Source organism: Cyanistes caeruleus, chromosome 2 (genome assembly GCF_971803275.1).
Source record: "Cyanistes caeruleus chromosome 2, bCyaCae1.hap1.1, whole genome shotgun sequence".
Classification (NCBI taxonomy): domain Eukaryota; kingdom Metazoa; phylum Chordata; class Aves; order Passeriformes; family Paridae; genus Cyanistes; species Cyanistes caeruleus.
In genome coordinates, this window is record NC_141702.1 from 91,334,027 (window position 1) to 91,351,815 (window position 17,789).

Below are 17,789 nucleotides of genomic sequence, written 5' to 3' on the forward strand. Positions count from 1 at the left end.
ATGTGAAAAACAACTTTGCAAGCTCTTCTATGGATAATAGCTGGGGAGTCTGCAGCTTGGGAGACCTGAACACAACACAAGTCCTATGGGAAGGGTTAAGCCAAGCTAGCTTGCAGGTACTGCATTTTTGTTTAGACCCCCTTACTAGATGCTAGTGAAGAAACTCATCACAAGAAGACTCACTCTGGAACCAATACAGGGGAGGACAGAATACAGGACTGTCCCTGGGCTATTTAGCCCTGGAGGAGAAGTGACAGATACAGCCTAGCTCCACACCCAATCCTAGATGGAAGGAGCCTGGAGTCCAAGGCAATGCGGCGTTATTCTATCTGTGCTGCCCAGCACTGCACAGGGATACCATGTGGATCCAAGTTGTTCAGAAACCAGCTTAAAGATGTTTCTATGGCATTGTACTTGCCCATGTAGAATCACCTTAGCACCTGCAATGCAATGGTCTTGCTGGAATATAACATGTGAAATCAAAGCTGCTGTTGATCTCACTCACACCTTACTATTGGGGAACACCCGGTTGCAATCACAGACTTGTCTCTAACATTTTAGATAAAGGTTTATAAGAAAAGGACAGATGCACAATTAAGAACTCAAGCTGCATGAATGAGTGTTCTTGCTTTGTGCAATAGAGATTCTGAGTAATATTCATGAAACAGAGAATTGGGCTCTAGAATGAAAAAGCTTTTAACACTTTGTCCTGGTTTCAGCTGGGATAGAGTTAATTTTTTTCATAATAGCTGGTTCAGTGCTGTCTTTAGGATTTAGTATGAGAATAATATCGATAACAAACCAATATTTTAGTTGTTGCTAAGTGTGCTTACGCTAAACTGAGGACCTTCCAGTTTCCTGTGCCCTGCCAGAAAAAGAAGCTGGGAATGAACGTGGCCAGGGTAGCTGACCTAAAGCCGGCCAAAGGGATATTCCATGCCATAGAACATCATGCTTACTATATAGACTGGGGAAAGAAGTCCAGGAGGGGCTGATTGCTGCTCAAGGACATGCGGGGCAGCAGTCAGAAGACAAAGAGCAATTGTAGTGTGCAACACTTGTTTTTCTTGAGTTTTATTCCTCTCTTTTTGTTACTTCACATTTCATTAGAATTATTATTATTACACTTTATTTCAGTTATTAAAACTGTTCCTATCTTGATCCATGGGTTTTACCTTTTTCCAGTTCTCCTCCTCATCCCACTGAGGGGGACTGAGTGAGCAGGTGTGTTGTACTTAGCTGCCAGCTCATGTGAAACCACAGAATACTTTGAACTTCATCCTCCACCTGAATGGTCTGCAGAGGATAGTTCTAAAATACATTACTGATCAATGTTATTTGGCCCAAAAATCCCTGGGCAACCAAGAAGCTTCATTCATATCCAACAGGTTTTTCATTCTGCTACTGTGTCACACAGAGAGCAGTCTCATCAGAGAAAGATGTTTGTTCCACTTGAGTTACAGAGGGGTTGTCTTAATGTTGTTTTCTGTGTCAGCCTTATGTTGGTACTTCTTGGTTCTTCTTCGTGACACAGCCCAGCCAAGTAAAGAGCCCACCAGGACCCCAGCTACTGCAGTCACAAGTACAGCCCAATAGGGGACTGAAGATTCTGTTTTCTCAAAGTTGAGATCTGAATTTCCAAATCCACTATTTCTTCGCGTGGAAAGAAAAGGTTTCTCCTACAAAGGGAGAGCAAAGGCTTTATTGACCACAAACCACTCAACAGGCAGTATCCCAACATTATGCCACTGCTCCTTCTCAGAGAGGAATGGTAGATTTTTAGACAATCAGCTTGTTTTGACTTCTCTCTATCTTAGCCCAAACACTCTCCTGCTCTATTTCCTGAAAATTCCAAGAATGCAAAAAACAAACCACCTCAGAATCAGGAGTGGTGGCATCACTTCCTAATTAGCTTGCTGCAAACAAGCAAATGGAAATATATAGACTCACTAGAACTAGCTTTAAGGAAAGGCTTTCCACTGCAGTGAAGATAAAGCCTTTTGTCTTAAATCTTAAGTAGATTTCCCTGTCTGTAATAAAATGGGACTAAAGATAGTCTTTTAAAGAGCTCTACCAGTGTGAAGAAAGGAGAAAAAATAGACGTAATTAATGGAGAAAGCACCTTGACCTTTACTTACAGGGTTTGGACACTTGAGTTTTGATCTGTCATGGGTAAAGTTGTTGTAAGTCTGCTTTTCACCAACTGGCTCCAGCTGAAGAAGAGAAAAGCAATGTTAAACATGATGAATATTTTTCTTCTCAGACCTTCTTGATTCGGACAGTTACAACTTCTTATCTAATCTTTTGCTGCTTGCAGTAACAAAGAAGTGTGGTAGAAGAAGCAGAGGAAGGTTTGCAAACATTTTAACACTTGTGAACTGAAGACATTGAGAATCTGATGTACTGTCTCAGAAGCAAGGAATAGGATAAGTGTTTCTTCATTTTCCATTGCTCTGAATACAATGTATTTTAAACGTTCAGCTAAAGGTAAAGTGGTTCTCTATTACACCCGGTTCTGCCATGCACTCATCTCAAATGGCAGTGTAAAACTACAAAGGAAAAACCCAAATGACAGATGTTAGACATATTACTTAGCACATTACTTAAAGAAAGATTCCTGGGTATCATAGTGATGGGAGTTACTTCAGAAATGACAGAGTTACAGAGAGAGGATGGGACAATGACAGCCTTTGCAGTCTTCACTCAGACAAGAAATTCCCTGGGAATTTTAGCTGAGGCTGGGTTCACAATCTTGCAAGAAGCAAGATAAACAGAGCCTTTTATATTATCAGTTGTCAGCTAAGTTGCAGTAGCTGACCATAGGCTCACCCTTTCCAACCCAACATAAAATATGCCCAGGCTAACAGCAGGCAGTTGTGCTTGGCTAGGAGTGCACATACCACTGGTTGCCATAGTTAAGCTAACGAGCAGAGGCTTGCTTAGTCATGTTAACTGAAGTGTTTACAACTGTTGTATGGACATGCCTGAAGTAATGGCTTCAAGATTGGTCCATAGAGAACCGCAAAGTTGTCATCCAGCACTTCTGAGAATACAGCACAGAGGATGGGTTTGCTTCTGCTATTGTCCATACAGGCATTTACTGTCCTCAAGGGATTAAAGTCTCAGCTGCGTGCTGAAGTGAAACAATACAGCCACAAGACCAACACAACGTGGAAAAAACAAATTTTATCTGTAAGATTTTGATACAGAAACACTGAGAATACTTTCTCTAGTTCATTTTTAATAAATTTAAAAAAACAGAAAGAAGCTAGCAGAGACTGAAAAATAAAAATATATGAACCACAGAAAATATAACTAGGGAAGAGAAGAAAGCTAACAAGTGAAGATGAGAAGCAAAACAGGATGCCAAGTTTTGCTGATTATTGTAGGATCCTGATGGACTCTTTTATGACTCTTAACCACTTGGCCCATCCACCAGATAATGCAGTGAAGACTGAATTTGGTAGTTTTATTGCACCTTAAAGGAACAGCTCTGCTATTTGTATGATGTGTGGCTCATATCTCACAGCATTCTGCCTGCGGTGCAACTGGTTATTTGTAAATAATTGTAATTCTTCTCACGCCAGGGCACTTGGTAAGGATTCTGGCACAGAGCCCAGACAAAAGATGATAAAATGCAAAATTCTGTAACCACCCATGCTTACTTCATCTCAATGCAATCTGTTCCTCAGGAGCATTAACTTCTGAGCTTTGAAGATGACAGTATCCTCAAGTCCATGAACATAGAGGACAAGTCCTGGAAGAAACCCACAGCTCCTCTAAGAGCATGTGGCAAGCATGGAGGAAGAACACAAACCAAACACTGTCCATGTGTCTCTTCACCTCGGACAAAGACTTGACAAGGTGGCTTTGGGACCCACTTAAGACTACAGAGTCTTCTGACTTCAGAGAGCAGAAGCACACTTTGTTTTGCACAAAGCCAAAAGGGCGAAGAACATTACGACGAGGGAGAGACTCTGTAAGTCATCCCAATCCCTGCATACCCACACAGCGGCCAGGCACAGTCTGGCTCTTTATGTGCACTGACAAGAATCCATTTGGCCATAAGCCTGCAGCCTGCCAAGCTTTTCAGGGAACAGGGAAACAATACAGCCTTACAGTAAGCTTGCACAGCCTTACCATACAAGGACTGCAAGGGAAAAGCAGGGATGTGTTACAAGAACTAGATTTAAATAGTAAACAGTAATATCTGCAGTTGGCATAAACCAACAGATCTCTATGCGAGGGAATAGCTGTGCTTTGCTTCAGTAAGAACCTGATTCCTGCCACCCCAGTAGAAAGCTTTGTTTCAATATCCTTATATGTGTAGGAAATGAGTGACAGTCTGGACAGAAAAAAAACCACTGGTGGCATAGGAAAAAAGACTGATGGTGATTCAGGAATGAGTAATGGCCAATACCACACGGTAACCCAATATAAGACCACTGTATGCCCAGGTACTGTCTCTTTTTTTTCTTGAAAGCCTTAGCCCTGCTCTATTTGAATTTTTCTACATTTGCCTGGGGTTTCTGGCCCACCATTAGCCCTGTTTAAGCTATGAATCAGAGTGAAGCCTACCAGCCTGCTGTCATCTGGAGTCCCAGACAGGGAAGCCTGATGGAAAACAGGCAGATTTGCTGTGCATGCACAAAACAATTACTCCGAGCATGTGCTTGCATTGTACATTCTATAATCCTGGACCTACAGCTCATATGCTATACTGGGCAGCCACACATATTCCTGCTCTGTATTTTCCAGTCCTTATTTTCAAGCTCATCCTGGGGTATAGATAAGTTTCTTATCTTGCTTGAACTTCTACTTATACAGAAAAGAAATTCCCCTCCATTTATGCTTGTTTCTTGTACAAACCAGGATGCAGGATTTCTGCTAGCACAATGTATTTGGTTACTGATGTTTACAAGACAGGGGGAGGAAATATTGCTGCAGCATTAAAATGCCAGTCTTCCTTCCAATGTGGAGAAACATTTCTGAAAGCAACTGTGACCTTGGAGTTATCAAGTCTAGCATGTGCCTCTGACGCCTTCTTCCAACACTATTCAAAAGCTATCATTTCCCCCAAAATGACAGATGGAATGTGATTACAAGCATCATAACTTTGATTTCAACCCCCCATGAGTTTTAGTGACTCTACTAAAACTGCCTCAAATACAAGAGTGGGTGGTACAACATGTCCACACTACTAATGGCAGCAAAAATTCAGTCACATATATGTTTTCCTAATAAATATAACAGAATTCACTGAAGAAGGGCAAGCTCATTGAACAGACATTTTCAGCAAACTTACAGAACTGAATGTTTAACTAGGCTGACTTTTTGTTTTAATGCAAGTTATTTACCAAATCAGAAAGGAAGTTTTCATTACATTAAGACTCTTGGGACTTTTCATTTTGAATGAGCAAAAACTTGCACTGTTTCATGCAATATGATCCCTTTGGATTACATTCCTAAGCAGTGGAGATTGAGAAGAACCTCAGAGCTGAGCAACCTTGTTAGGATATCAGTTTTATGTCTTGCTTACTCTTTTGTTTCAGATATCTTTCTCATGATCTTTTGTAGATACTACTACCACAAACACATAGGGATCTAAGTTGTAACCCCTTACCATATTGTTCCAGAGAGCCATTGCCATCTCAGCATAGCCTCTTACACTGAAATGAAAGCAGTCTGCAGAAAAAAAACTCATATCTGGCTTGCCGGTCTGCAATAAAAGCAAAAATTTATTTCTCAGCAAATTTCAATCTTTGACATCTGACATATTAAATCTAATAGTGTACTGTACTTGTACTTCACAATTTTGGTATCTTCCTAAAGGCAATATGCGCATGTTATCATACTGGAAACAAACTTAGGTGCTCCTAACTATGAACTGATTACCGCACTTTGAGACTTTCTGTGTAATGCAGCCTACTCAATTTCACACAGAAATTTTCAAAACAAAACTAAACTTATCATTAAACCAACAGTCAAAGGTGTTACATGGACCCTGCCATTGACTCAACATTCCATTTTGTACAGAACTCATAGGAAAGTGCTTATTATTACTTTTTAAACTTATGTGACTCAGACTTACAACCTTTCAAGTGATGAAATTTCTGATGAATTTCAGATAACAAAAAAAAAAAAATGGTGGGCTTATCCAGCTGTGGCAAATGTCTCTCTTGGGGGGAATTTGCCTCATCACTACCTGTATGGTGACCATTGGTCGACCTTGTAAGCTGACAGAAATATAAATGGGGATGGTATGAAAAAGGGCTCCATACTATGCAAAACTGGGTTTTTATGACAAGGATTCATGCTGGATATTTGTATCCTTAACTACAGAGCATATATAATGCTAAGGCTGGAGAAAAAATCAGTGTTTAGTTACAAAGGCTGCTTCCTGTTTCTATGTTTGGATGAGTCAGAGATTCAAGTGCTGGTCTCCATTTGAAGAAATCTAAACCTAAACTGGGAAACTGTGGTGAATGCTAACCAACCTCCTCAACAAGGGAAGCAACATGGAGTATAGAGGAAGTCAGAGGGTGCCTAGTTTATGGTGCACGCTAGGAATGTTTTCTAAAGCCATTTTGATTCACAGGAAGAACTGTGAATCTTCTTGCATTCTTGTGAGACTTCCTGTCCTCTCTCCTCTCTCACTCTTACCACAGATTCCACACTGCCACTAGACTGCAAAGAGAAGAAAACACAGTCCTTGTGGCATGGAACTTATTGGCTTAAGAGAAATCAAGATAGCCCTTGCATAATGGGAAAGCAAAACAGGACTCACACTATCCACGGGCATCAAAGTGGTCCGGAAAAATGGCTGGATGACAACAGCAAAGTCCTCCCGTTGTTCATACCGACCGCTGTTGATCAGATGCAAGGCTTCAGCCTGCATGCAGTGTAATTAGTGAAAACAGAAGGGTTACTAGCAAGGCTCATCTAACGTTTGTCAGCTATCAGAAGCATGCAGATTACACATCTTTCAGTGTAGGAAGCTGTAAATCATTAGTGTAAATCCAGCTAAATGTTATAAAGCAGTAAAGAAAATGGCTAAGACAATAATTTGTTCATGAACAAATGTTCAAGGGTTCATGAACAGCTTTTCATTAAGAAAATGCGTAGAAGCTGGATTATTTTTAAAAAGCTGCTTAATTTAAAAAAAAAAAACAACCCAGAAAAAAAAAAGCAGTTCAAACCTTATAGGAACCAAAACTGCACAATTGCAGTGAGATTAAAACTTGCAGAAAATTGTGAAAAAAAAATATAAAAAAAGGAACAAGGCAAGTTTAGAAGTGACAATCGAGTCCAAAATTCCAGCTTGAGGCTGAAGCACACGATTTTTCAGAAAGGTGAGCCTGAATTAAAATGATACTTAAACACTGAAAAATTACCTGCCACTTTCAAACATTATGGTCACAGACATTCATACAAATAAAATACCCCATCTCCTTGTAACTTGCCATCCTATGGGTATAAATGCTATTGCTCCTGGTTCATATCTCAAAACATTCCTAATCCTTCTTCCTTAACTAAGGAAAATGATCCCTCTAGCAGGCTTATACAAGCATTACCCAGGGTGAATTTCTTGACCTTTGTCGGATTCACTGGACAACAGCCATTGCCAGAGCCAGAATGGAGAACATAATGTGAGCTGATACAGTGATTCCTGTATTCATAAGAACATTGATGGAAAAAGCTTCTGCTTCAATAGCTATTTATAGGCCCTGTTAATTTTGATTGAATCTTGAGCCTGAGGCTATGAAAAGTTGCTCTCAGATAGCAAGCTGGCCCATGGTTGGTTTAGTTAATTTCTTCTGCTAAGAGTAACCACAAAACAGCTGATGCAAGGTCATTTGTCACTCATGCAGTGACATGTTAATTCATGTGAGCTATTCACTGGACTCATAACAGACAAACACATTATCAACAAAGCAGCCATCATTACTAAATCCTTTCAGATTGTTAAAACAACAGCTGGAAACAGAACTGGTTTTCATCTGCATCCAGCTCAGAACTGAGGTCAAATCATAAAGCAGTGTGGAAAATCTTGCACTGCTATTAACTGGTTAGCTGGGTAGGGTTTTGATTAGGCTGTAGCCAAGTTGTTTTCCAGTTATTTCTCTATGTATTGCCAAGGATATGCATGACAGAAAAGGCAGTGAGGGAAGCAATATAAAGAGAGAAAAGTAAAGATGACTAGTTACAGAATCAATGCATTACCTGAAAATCTCTGTTAACTCTCTTAATTTCTTGTAATTCAGAAGAATTTTCCTCTGGGTTTAAGAAACATGGGCAAGTTTTCCTTCAATGAAAGAAATAATAGAATTAAAAGCCAGTTTAGAATAGTCTCTTCACAGTACTTCAGCACTGTGCGTCTGCTTCAAGAAGCTCAGGATAGGTGCTCAAAGCTCACATGCAGAAGGGAGAGCCACCTTGGTGGCCTAGGAATGGACAGGTACTTCAGAAAATAAAAATCCCTGTTGACTTACTTTTCAAAATTAACACCTAACATAGGCAGAGAGAGCTGCAGGATCCACAACTCTTGAGTCAAACACGAGAAAATGTTTAATATGCCACATATTAGCAGGAAATCACATGTGTTGGAATAACAAGAAAACCCAATCCACAAATGGGCTTACAGCAGAGTTTGAGACATCTGGGAGTTTAAAGTTAGAAAAGACAAATTTTTCATGTGGTCTGAGTCCTTGCACCACTCTATTTTATTATGTTACCTCTCTTAACAAGATGTAGTAACTTTTGCTTCACTAAAATTCATCTTCTAAAAATGTGCCGGGAATGAATATAAAGGTATTGAGCAAGATCATCAATTCATTATTTTCCCTTCCAGTGTGTTCCTGTATCACTTGTATTTTTAAAAATCTGCGCCTAACTTAATGTCAATTCATTTGGCATCACCTTCCAACTACTAGTCTTTGTTACAGCTTTCTCTGTAAGACCAAAGACATTTTCATCCATTCTGATGCCATTAAAGACTGCTGCCTTCTAAAACAAGTCTCTCAACCTTCTTTCAGTTAAGATTTTGGTCTCCTCCATTAGGTGTTAGGAGCAGCTCCTGGTTGTGCTCTACTGTATGCAGCACAGCCTGCACCAGAGGTAATGCAGCACTGGATACAAAGAGAGGAAGCAGGGATGTCAGCCTATGCTGCTGACCAGCAGATGGCTGGGCAAAAAAAGCCTTTGAAGTTCAGCAGTACAGAAATCATATGTTGACTTGTGCTTTGTTATGCTGCCTTACAGCTGAGAAGTGAGAACTCTGCTGTCTACAGGTGTATGCTTTTTAGCTGAAGTGTTGTAAGAAGTAATAGAAAATTGGTGGGAACTAGCGCATCAGTTAAAGGCAGCACTGCAAGTAGCTTAGAAAGCTCAGTGTAGATGTCCTCCTTTAGGAATTGAGACTGAGCCCCAAAAAATATCACTTTATAGGCAAAGAGCTGTTTTGCTCACTTACTTTGCTGTCAAAGCACACTCTGAAGAGCTTGCAGTGATTTGACGCAGTCCAGAGAACTCTAGCATCTCCACCATGTTGATAAAGACTCTTGGGAGCTGTGAAAATTATAATAACCAGGCATAAAGACGTGTTACAAATAACAGAACATGATATCACTACAAAGAGAAAGAAGTGCCATCTGCAGGTCAGGAAGTCAGTGCAAACTGCACTGGCTGCAGCCAATGGCATGTGAAATGATGATGCATTAAAGGAGGTAGAGGGAGACATACAGTGGATGTCAGCCAAAAAAATTCCAGCAGCTAATACAAACTAGCCAAAATACTGCTTCACTCCCTGGGACATTTCCATTTGCTCTAGGGTAAATTAAACTGTTCCTGGTTGGTTTAGCCATGAACACTGGCTGTACAGTCATGGTACGTTTGGTCCACAACATAAATATTGTCCAACACACATTTTCTCTGAAGCTGCAGCCCTCATTCTCTGGGCATTAGCCAGTACAGTCATTAAAATTCAGCACTGAAGAACAGCCTGAGTCCAGCTATTTGAAAGATGACCTTGTATGAAACATAATCACTGACAGTCTATCAGAGGTGAGAAAAACATCAGTGTACTTGCCAGGAACATAGCTTGCCAGGGTACCTTAAAAACTTACCTCCTTATAGAAAATATCCAGAGTGTCCTGAAGGTGCTTTACATACTTTTGCACAGAATAGGTTTCCTGTTAAAAAAAAAAAAAAAAAAATTGAGTCAGCCTTTTTCAGGAACCAACAAGGTGATCTGTGAGAAGATGTTCCTTTTTTCTTTTGTTTTTCTTTTGATATTTCTAGATCAAGAAGTTTACTGGCGCATGTACAGAGGTTATATAGTGCTTGTGTTTTTATGCCATTAATACCTTCCTCTAATCTCTGTAGAAACTCCTGAGGTATCTTGGCAGAGCCTTTCCCTGATAATGACTATGTTAATCATATTTTTTGATTTTGGGTTGTCTTTTATGGGACCCAGATCAGATTGGTTTGCCTTATGAACAGAACAATATCTTTTTTTCAAAGTGCCCATCTGGAGAAACTGATATGAAGGTAGTCAGACCCCACAAAGCCCATAAGCAAAACAACTTTCTGAGTGTAGTTATAGAGGTGTAGCTGTGGAGACAAAGGCTCCAGGCAGCAGATTGAAGAGCAAAACAGAGAACAGTGCCTGGTCATGTCAACAAGCAGGGATATAGACCCCCCAGTCTGTGACACATGAAGAGTTTCAGAGGGGATGACCACTGACAGCTAAAGAAATGTTTTTCACTGTAAACAGATGAAATTATTTTGGGTGTCATTCTGAAGCAAGAATTGGATATCATCAGTAATTGTTGTGTGGAGATGTTTTCCAGAAGACTTTACTTGTGTCCCCTAACATGCCTGAGACACCACACTGTGTTACATTGATTACATTGTCCAGTTAAGCAGAGAGAGCTCTTCAGCTTAATCTTTGTGTTTTGTTCAGTATGAGCAGGCTCCTAGTACTTAAATAATGCACTTCACCAGAGCTGCTGAGCCCCTGTATTAAAAGCTGTGCACTTGTTTCTGATACAATACAGATGAAAGGGGCAGGACTTCTAAGTGCTTTTTAAACAAAGAAGAATTTTGGCTCCCTGAGAGAGAGAAAGGCTGTTTCCAGGGCTGGTTATGCCTCCAAAGCCAAATGCCTGGATGAGCATGCCTAATTCAGAGATACAAACCTTGTCCAAGCAGTACTGGCATAGGTCGCTGCCTCCAACAAGAATGGTAATCAGCTTCCAGTCTTCCTTGAAGTTAATTTTCTAGTGGTACATAAAATAAACAGATTGCAGCATCCATTGCTTAGGCATTTAGCACATCACAAAAGGTGCTAAATGGGGCACAGAGAGTAGGGCAGAACAAAGAAGATATGCTGAGTTAAACTGGCAAAAGAAAAGCATCTTTCCAGGGGGAAAATCTGAACAGTTTGCTAGTCTACTGCAATTCACCTTGCCTTCTGTAAGGAAATTCCCTTCAGCAGACAAGCTCTCTCAGGGTAACCAAGCATGGAAATGTGTCTGTGGCAGCAAGCATCCCTAAATGAATGTCAGCTTCAAAACAGGGATGGACAGAAGATATATGCCAGCCATGGCTGCACACTGCAGGCAGCGTGGGGATAAAGCCATGGGGGAATGGAGGCTGGAGTGACTCATGTAACTGTGGAACTGGAGCTGCTGGGGATCCCTGCCAGCTGGGCAAGAATTACCCCGTGGCCAGGAGGGGCAAGGGGTGCCCCAGGGAACAGACAGCTGAATTAAAATAGAAGAGTCCAGGAGGCTGGTGACTTCACTGAGCTCATATAAGGGCAGCTGCAGCATCCACGTCACCACAAGCTAACAATAGACACTGCTGAGAGCTGGATCTCATCAAAACATTTTGTAACATTCAGTACAAAGAAAGGAATCAAAGGCAGCTATTTTTAGTGTAGTGCATTTACATAACAAACATCTGCGAAAGGATCCCAGAAATAGAGGGAGGGCCTGGGAATCACCCACATGTCTGAATTCTCCTCTTTAACCAGCAATTTGCTCAGAAAGACTTTCATGAAGAGGCAATGTTATGGCCAGGACACACCCCTCTCCCTTTAAAAAAAAAATGCATAAAAAGCTGTGAATAAAACAAAGCATGACAGCCTCTCCTCTTCTATTCTACTGAAAAGCCATACCAGCTCCCTTCACTTCCAAACAATTGGCAATGCTGAGTAACTGACAGTGGGGTGAGCATGCACCATCTCTCACGAGCTCTGGCATGGAGAGCCACATGCTTTGACAAATCCTGCTTATTCAGTGCCTTCCTTTCCCATTCAGTCTGAGCCAAGGAGCACCAGGCACTCCCATTCCCTTAGAGGGAATGCTCTCCCTGAACCGATAGCTCACACCCAGACTGTCATCCACTCAAATTCAGCTAACACCCAGAGCAGGGCAGCCTTGGCTTTCTCAGATTTCTTCTCCTCACAGCTTTTGATGTCCTTCATAGCCCTCAGTGGAGCTGGCACAACAGACTCGTCCACAATGCTAGATCCCCTACTAGTTCTCTAAAAGATTATGGTGTGGCAGAGATTCATTCATTCCTGAGGTTTCTGGTCACTGATCAATTATTTGCCTGCTCAAAACCAGACTTTGAGAAGGCTTTTTCTCCTGCAAAGACTTGAGTAGTCCCCAGTATAGTGGATATTGTGACTCATGTTGGTCTGCATGTACCTGCTTCAGCAATTTTACAGTCAGCCTTTATGACCTTCACTTTGAAGGTTGCTGCTAACAAAGCAATTCTGTGATCTCACCAGAGCCTTCAGATTTTTTCTGTTCCTCACTACCATCCTTACATCTCCTGGCTGCATTGCACCCTACATTAGGGGTAATTAATCTTGCACATTCATCTTGGAAAGCACAGTAGAGACAAGGACTTTTCTTTCACCAGTAAAGCACTCTTCATGACTCAAACATCCCATTAATTACAGTTATCTCCCAGAGACCATAGCAACACTGAGGTGTGGCCCAAATCCCACTTACCGAGCTGCTTCTCATCAGCTCCACCAAAGCATGTGCTTGGGCTGGCATATCACTAGGAGAGAGAACAGAAGATTTTAGATGTGTGCTCTAAAAGAACATCACCTTCTTGACCCCCACTCCTCATTGCAGGGGGATCTCAGGATCAGCAATAATCATTATAAGGAAAGTGATGCCTCAAAAGGCTGAGCAAACACTGAAGGACCAAGTTGCACAAGTGAATAATCTGATCTGAAAAGGCTTCAGCTGGAATGGCTGCCAAGTGGCAGGCGACTGGTATGAGCTCTTCCCATCTCAGAGATGGCCTCAGTGCATTTTGTTTGGGAAAAAAAACCACTAATGCCCAGATGCACAGAGACATTGAGTTGCATAACTCGCTTCAAAAATCTAGTGGGGGAGTTTGGTGCTGACACAGAAGCTGGGCATCTAACCAGCCTTCCTGATCTGGCCTTAAATTCTTATGGCTTGTCTTATGGCTGGAAGAGAGTGCTTACATTGTGGGACTGCCAGGCTTGAGAGCCCCGGTCCAGCTCTGGACAGGATGCAACATGCATGGGTCAAAGCACAAGCCATGCTGAGACACCAGCTGAAAATGATCTCCTGCTATACTAGAAAAAGACTGTGCTTGAGCTAATAAGCCCTGCCTCTCTCCAGCAGCTATACAAAAGCAGTTACGTTATTTGGATTCCTAGAACCATATTGATCACGCTGAGTCAGCTTTGCTCAGGGAATCTATTAAATATTTAGTAGCTATACAGGCTTTGATAGTTATCCTAAATCTTTCTTGAAGCAGATTTAATGGTTGTTAAAGGTGTCACAAAAAGCTTTGGAAACAAATTCTGTGAGTATTCATGGAGCAGGCAGTGTAAGCCATACAGATTCTTACATGTTTTGGTTGTTAATAGACTAGTAGTTTTTCTTCAGGAAGAGAAAGGAGTTATTTCCCAGATGCTTTTTTTTTTTAAAATTTAATTTTGCACTGCAAACAGGGATAATTTTTAATGCCATTAGGGTAGCAGTGGCTTCTATTTGTTAGGTTCAGAGACATTCTCTAGAAATCAAAGAATAAAAGATATGCTCATGAATTTTTTCCTCATTACAGTTAGTACTTGACAGTGAATTAGGGACCTGTACAATTAAGACTGGGCAGAAAAAGGTACTGGTTGAATTAGATGCATAACTAAGGCATTGGCTCAAAAATTATGGACAACAATCAAATAAAGAAAAGAAGCTTGTGTCTAATTTAGAAAAAAATAACAAATAGATCCCCCAAACACTGAATTGAATTTTAAAAAATGAAACCCTGGAATTCACAATTTAAAACATCAGATCACAGAAGCATGCTGCGTACCAGCAGGTCATCAGCATTACCTCAACCCTGACATGCATCACAAAAGTAGGTTACTCTCATTCCTTTGCCCTTCTTGTTTGGGATTGTCCTTACCGTGCTGTGGCATTTCTCTCTGCAACGTTGAATCCAGCTGTTTCATTAGAACTGCCAGTGGAGAAGCCAAAGAGGTTTGGATTGAATTTCTTCAAGATGTCTTAAAAAGAAAAGCCACAGTGTTTAACCATTTACAACATTACAGCCAGCAGCATTGCCCCCCTGCAGAAGCAGGAGCCAATTGAGTGGTGAGAATATGGACCTGTTTTTTCAACTGCGACTTTACAGTAGCAAGAGACACACCTGCTTTGAAGACTCTAGTTACTGTCCAAATTTCATCACTGCAATGATTTCTCTCCAAGGGCCTGAGGAGTCAGGGCCTGGTGGGCCAGAAGATGCATAGGTGGATCTTGGGCATCCACCAGTCTTGAATTTAAATGTTCCCTGAATATGGCACTCTACCTCTCACTCCTCCAGCTAGATGATAATACTTATGGCAGAGAAGTGTATTTTTTTCATTTTTCTAGATTTCACTGAAACTTACAGTGGGGAAGCATGATGTCTGTAAACTGTTATTGTTACTATGTCTGTAGTGCTGTCTGAAACCTCTTTATAGAATCTCATTTATAATGCATAAATGAATTGCGCCTTCTATTTTTCTTCAAACACAGTGATATGCCTGGTACAAGGCAAAACACATCAGATTTTATTACTAACAATGTCAGGTACTGTCAAACTGCTCCACAGCACAGATCACATACAAATAGAGCAGCCATTGTAAACCAAGTGCCTTCCAATTCATTGTCATGTTGACCACTTAATGGTTTCTATGGCAACTACAGGCCCAATTGCACAGAACACTAGGGCAAAAATATATAGTACTTTCAGATTTTTTTTTCTACTGCTATGTAGCAACTTGACATTGTCAGGAAGAACCATAGCTTTGTCAACAGTCCTGGTTAGACAGTGCTACTTGTTTCATAACCCTTCATTTGTCCACAGACAGTACAGTTAGTCACTCAAAAGCAAAAAACAAAATAAGGGAGGAGCAGGCCTGCCATGAACTCCTGTCACCTTCAGCACATTTACTCCTAATTCTTTTTGGTCTAAAGGATGATACAATCACATGCAGGTCCTGTGATGTGGAGGGGCTGAATTAATTTTACAGCTAACCAGGTCAGTCTGGATTTCAGTTCTCACTCACATGAACTACTTATACCCACAAAAGATGGACATCCCCACCATTTTCAAGGAAAGAATGAGCATTTCCAGATGCTTCCTAGCATCCACTTAAACGACTTTCAGTGTAAAACCCAACTTTTGCTTTTCTAGGATACTCACTGGGTAAAGTAGCCTGGATCTCCAGGATCGCATCACCTCCAATACTACAAAGAGAAAGAATAAAATCACCCAGTGGGGTTAATCCTGCAGCCATCTGTCTTGTTGTCACCATATGTTGTTGTAGCAGTCCAAGAAAAACACACACATACACTCCAAAATACTTGCTTCAAACAGGACTAAAGAGATAAACCACAGGAATTCAGGGAAAGTAGTGAAAAGATAAGTTGCATTAAATAAATCAGGACAGCACTAAGATAGAAACTATGCCTTCAGGCTGGGAACAGACCATATTGGGAGAACTGATTTTTCATATGGACATGATGGGATACCTATCACAGAAAGGCATATTTCCTCACTAAAGTTTCTGCATGTTACCTTGATGAAACTACATTTGTGCACAGTTATGTATGGCAGAGATTGCATTAAATATTCATTAACTACCTATTTGCAATTCTGCAATGCCGATTACATACAGCCTCTGCCTCTACCGTTCAGAACTTGTCTGCGTGCAGAGCCAATAAACGTACACCACTTGTGGCAGCCCCTCCTGAAAATATTCATGCCTGTAGACACAAGCAAAGGGCTGTAGAAAGAGCAAAGAGGACAACGTATACATGCACACACTTATCAACTATATGTCTGCCCATAGGGAGCAGGCAGTTTCCTTCCACTCTAACATGGATATTGACCTTCACACTCTCTGATGTGCAGTGCTTGCCCACTTTGCAATAGCAAAGGTGTTTGGAACATCTTCACTGAGTATGTATGCAGTGCTTTTGCCATGTTCATGCCAATCCACACTCACTCAGACCTTCTAGCATTAGACACTGCAGTAGATAAGCACAGCAACACTTTGACTAAGTTCCAGAGAGACTAGGAAAAGGCTAAAAGGTACTGTGACATGGGACCATGCTTGTAGCAATCAGATTGGGTTAACACAGACACACAAGAAAAAGAAAAGAAGAAAAGAGGCAAGAAAAAGCCCACAAAAACATATACAACCCATCCACAGGAATCACTCCTCTTCCAGTCCTGACTCCTCCAATCCTTAACAAGCAATACTTGCCGTCTGTCGCTAAAGGACACAAAATGATTCACACTACTACTTTCAGTGTTAGAACAAAGACCTGTGACTTTATTTTCTGACTCCAGTATTTATAGATTCTTGAGAATGAACAGGGATTGGATAATTAAGTTACCACCTTCCCAAGCACACTGGTCATGCAAAACGTCCACCAAAAGATGTTTCTTAGAAGGAATGTGTAAACAACTTATGTTTACCACAGTCTCATAGGAAAGCAACTAAAACTATGAAAACATTATCAGAAGGCTTAATTTTCAGGTTGACAGCTGTCAGCATCCTTCCTTTAAATTTACATATACAAAGATGTAACTACACAACCAGGTGACCCACACTTTTAACTGTGTGGACAGAAAAATAAAAAAAACCAAACCAGCATTTTCACTTACCTCCAGGAAAGTCCCTTCCAGTCTGTTTGTAGGTCTGGTACTTTGGCTCCTACTGCAGTCTGGAAAAGATGGAAATACAATTGATAAAATACTAAAAGAAAATAAAGCCCTACAAATTTAGGTAAGATAAACATCATTTATTGAAAGAAGCATTCTAGTAACATTACTCTGCATTCAGCCAAGCTTTTACAATATCCCAGTTTTAGCATAAGTGGTCTTTGTCCTTATTCACCACCACACCCTGGACTGTGGGTAGCCCTGCATCTCCCACACTTCAATTTTCCTATGCTTCTTCTCATATGCAAAAGGAACTCATCTAGATAGTAGACCATGGAGCATCAGAGGAGTTATAATCCATCCAGAGGACATCAGATTGTAAGGTCAAGGACAAAAGACTTTAAAGTGGCTGCTCGTACTGTTTTAGCAACCCAATGGGACCCAGATTAACATCAACAGCTTTGTATTTGTTTGATTTTTTTTTCTGATGGAAAATGCTTCATCCTGGCATTTCCTGAAGAAAGATGATTTTGCAAGACTTAATAATCCAGGAAAAAAACCCCAAACACTGGTGA

General features: G+C 40.9%; 1 protein-coding gene across 2 annotated transcripts in view; it reads right to left on the reverse strand.

Annotated features, from left to right (window-relative positions):
* Nucleotides 1-1,058: 1,058 nt before the first annotated feature.
* PLB1 (phospholipase B1) overlaps nt 1,059-17,789 on the reverse strand; it is a 106,514-nt gene continuing 89,783 nt past the window's right edge. For both annotated transcript variants that reach the window (XM_086869971.1, XM_086869978.1), the window contains 12 exons: nt 17,218-17,276; nt 15,748-15,791; nt 14,467-14,566; nt 13,026-13,077; nt 11,199-11,279; nt 10,125-10,190; nt 9,473-9,567; nt 8,224-8,305; nt 6,788-6,892; nt 5,624-5,719; nt 2,139-2,213; nt 1,059-1,679 (listed from right to left, as the gene is read on the reverse strand). In XM_086869971.1, coding sequence (XP_086726097.1) covers nt 1,458-1,679; nt 2,139-2,213; nt 5,624-5,719; nt 6,788-6,892; nt 8,224-8,305; nt 9,473-9,567; nt 10,125-10,190; nt 11,199-11,279; nt 13,026-13,077; nt 14,467-14,566; nt 15,748-15,791; nt 17,218-17,276 — 1,077 coding nt within the window. In that variant the 3' untranslated portion in view covers nt 1,059-1,457. The remainder of the gene's footprint in view (nt 1,680-2,138; nt 2,214-5,623; nt 5,720-6,787; nt 6,893-8,223; nt 8,306-9,472; nt 9,568-10,124; nt 10,191-11,198; nt 11,280-13,025; nt 13,078-14,466; nt 14,567-15,747; nt 15,792-17,217; nt 17,277-17,789) is intronic.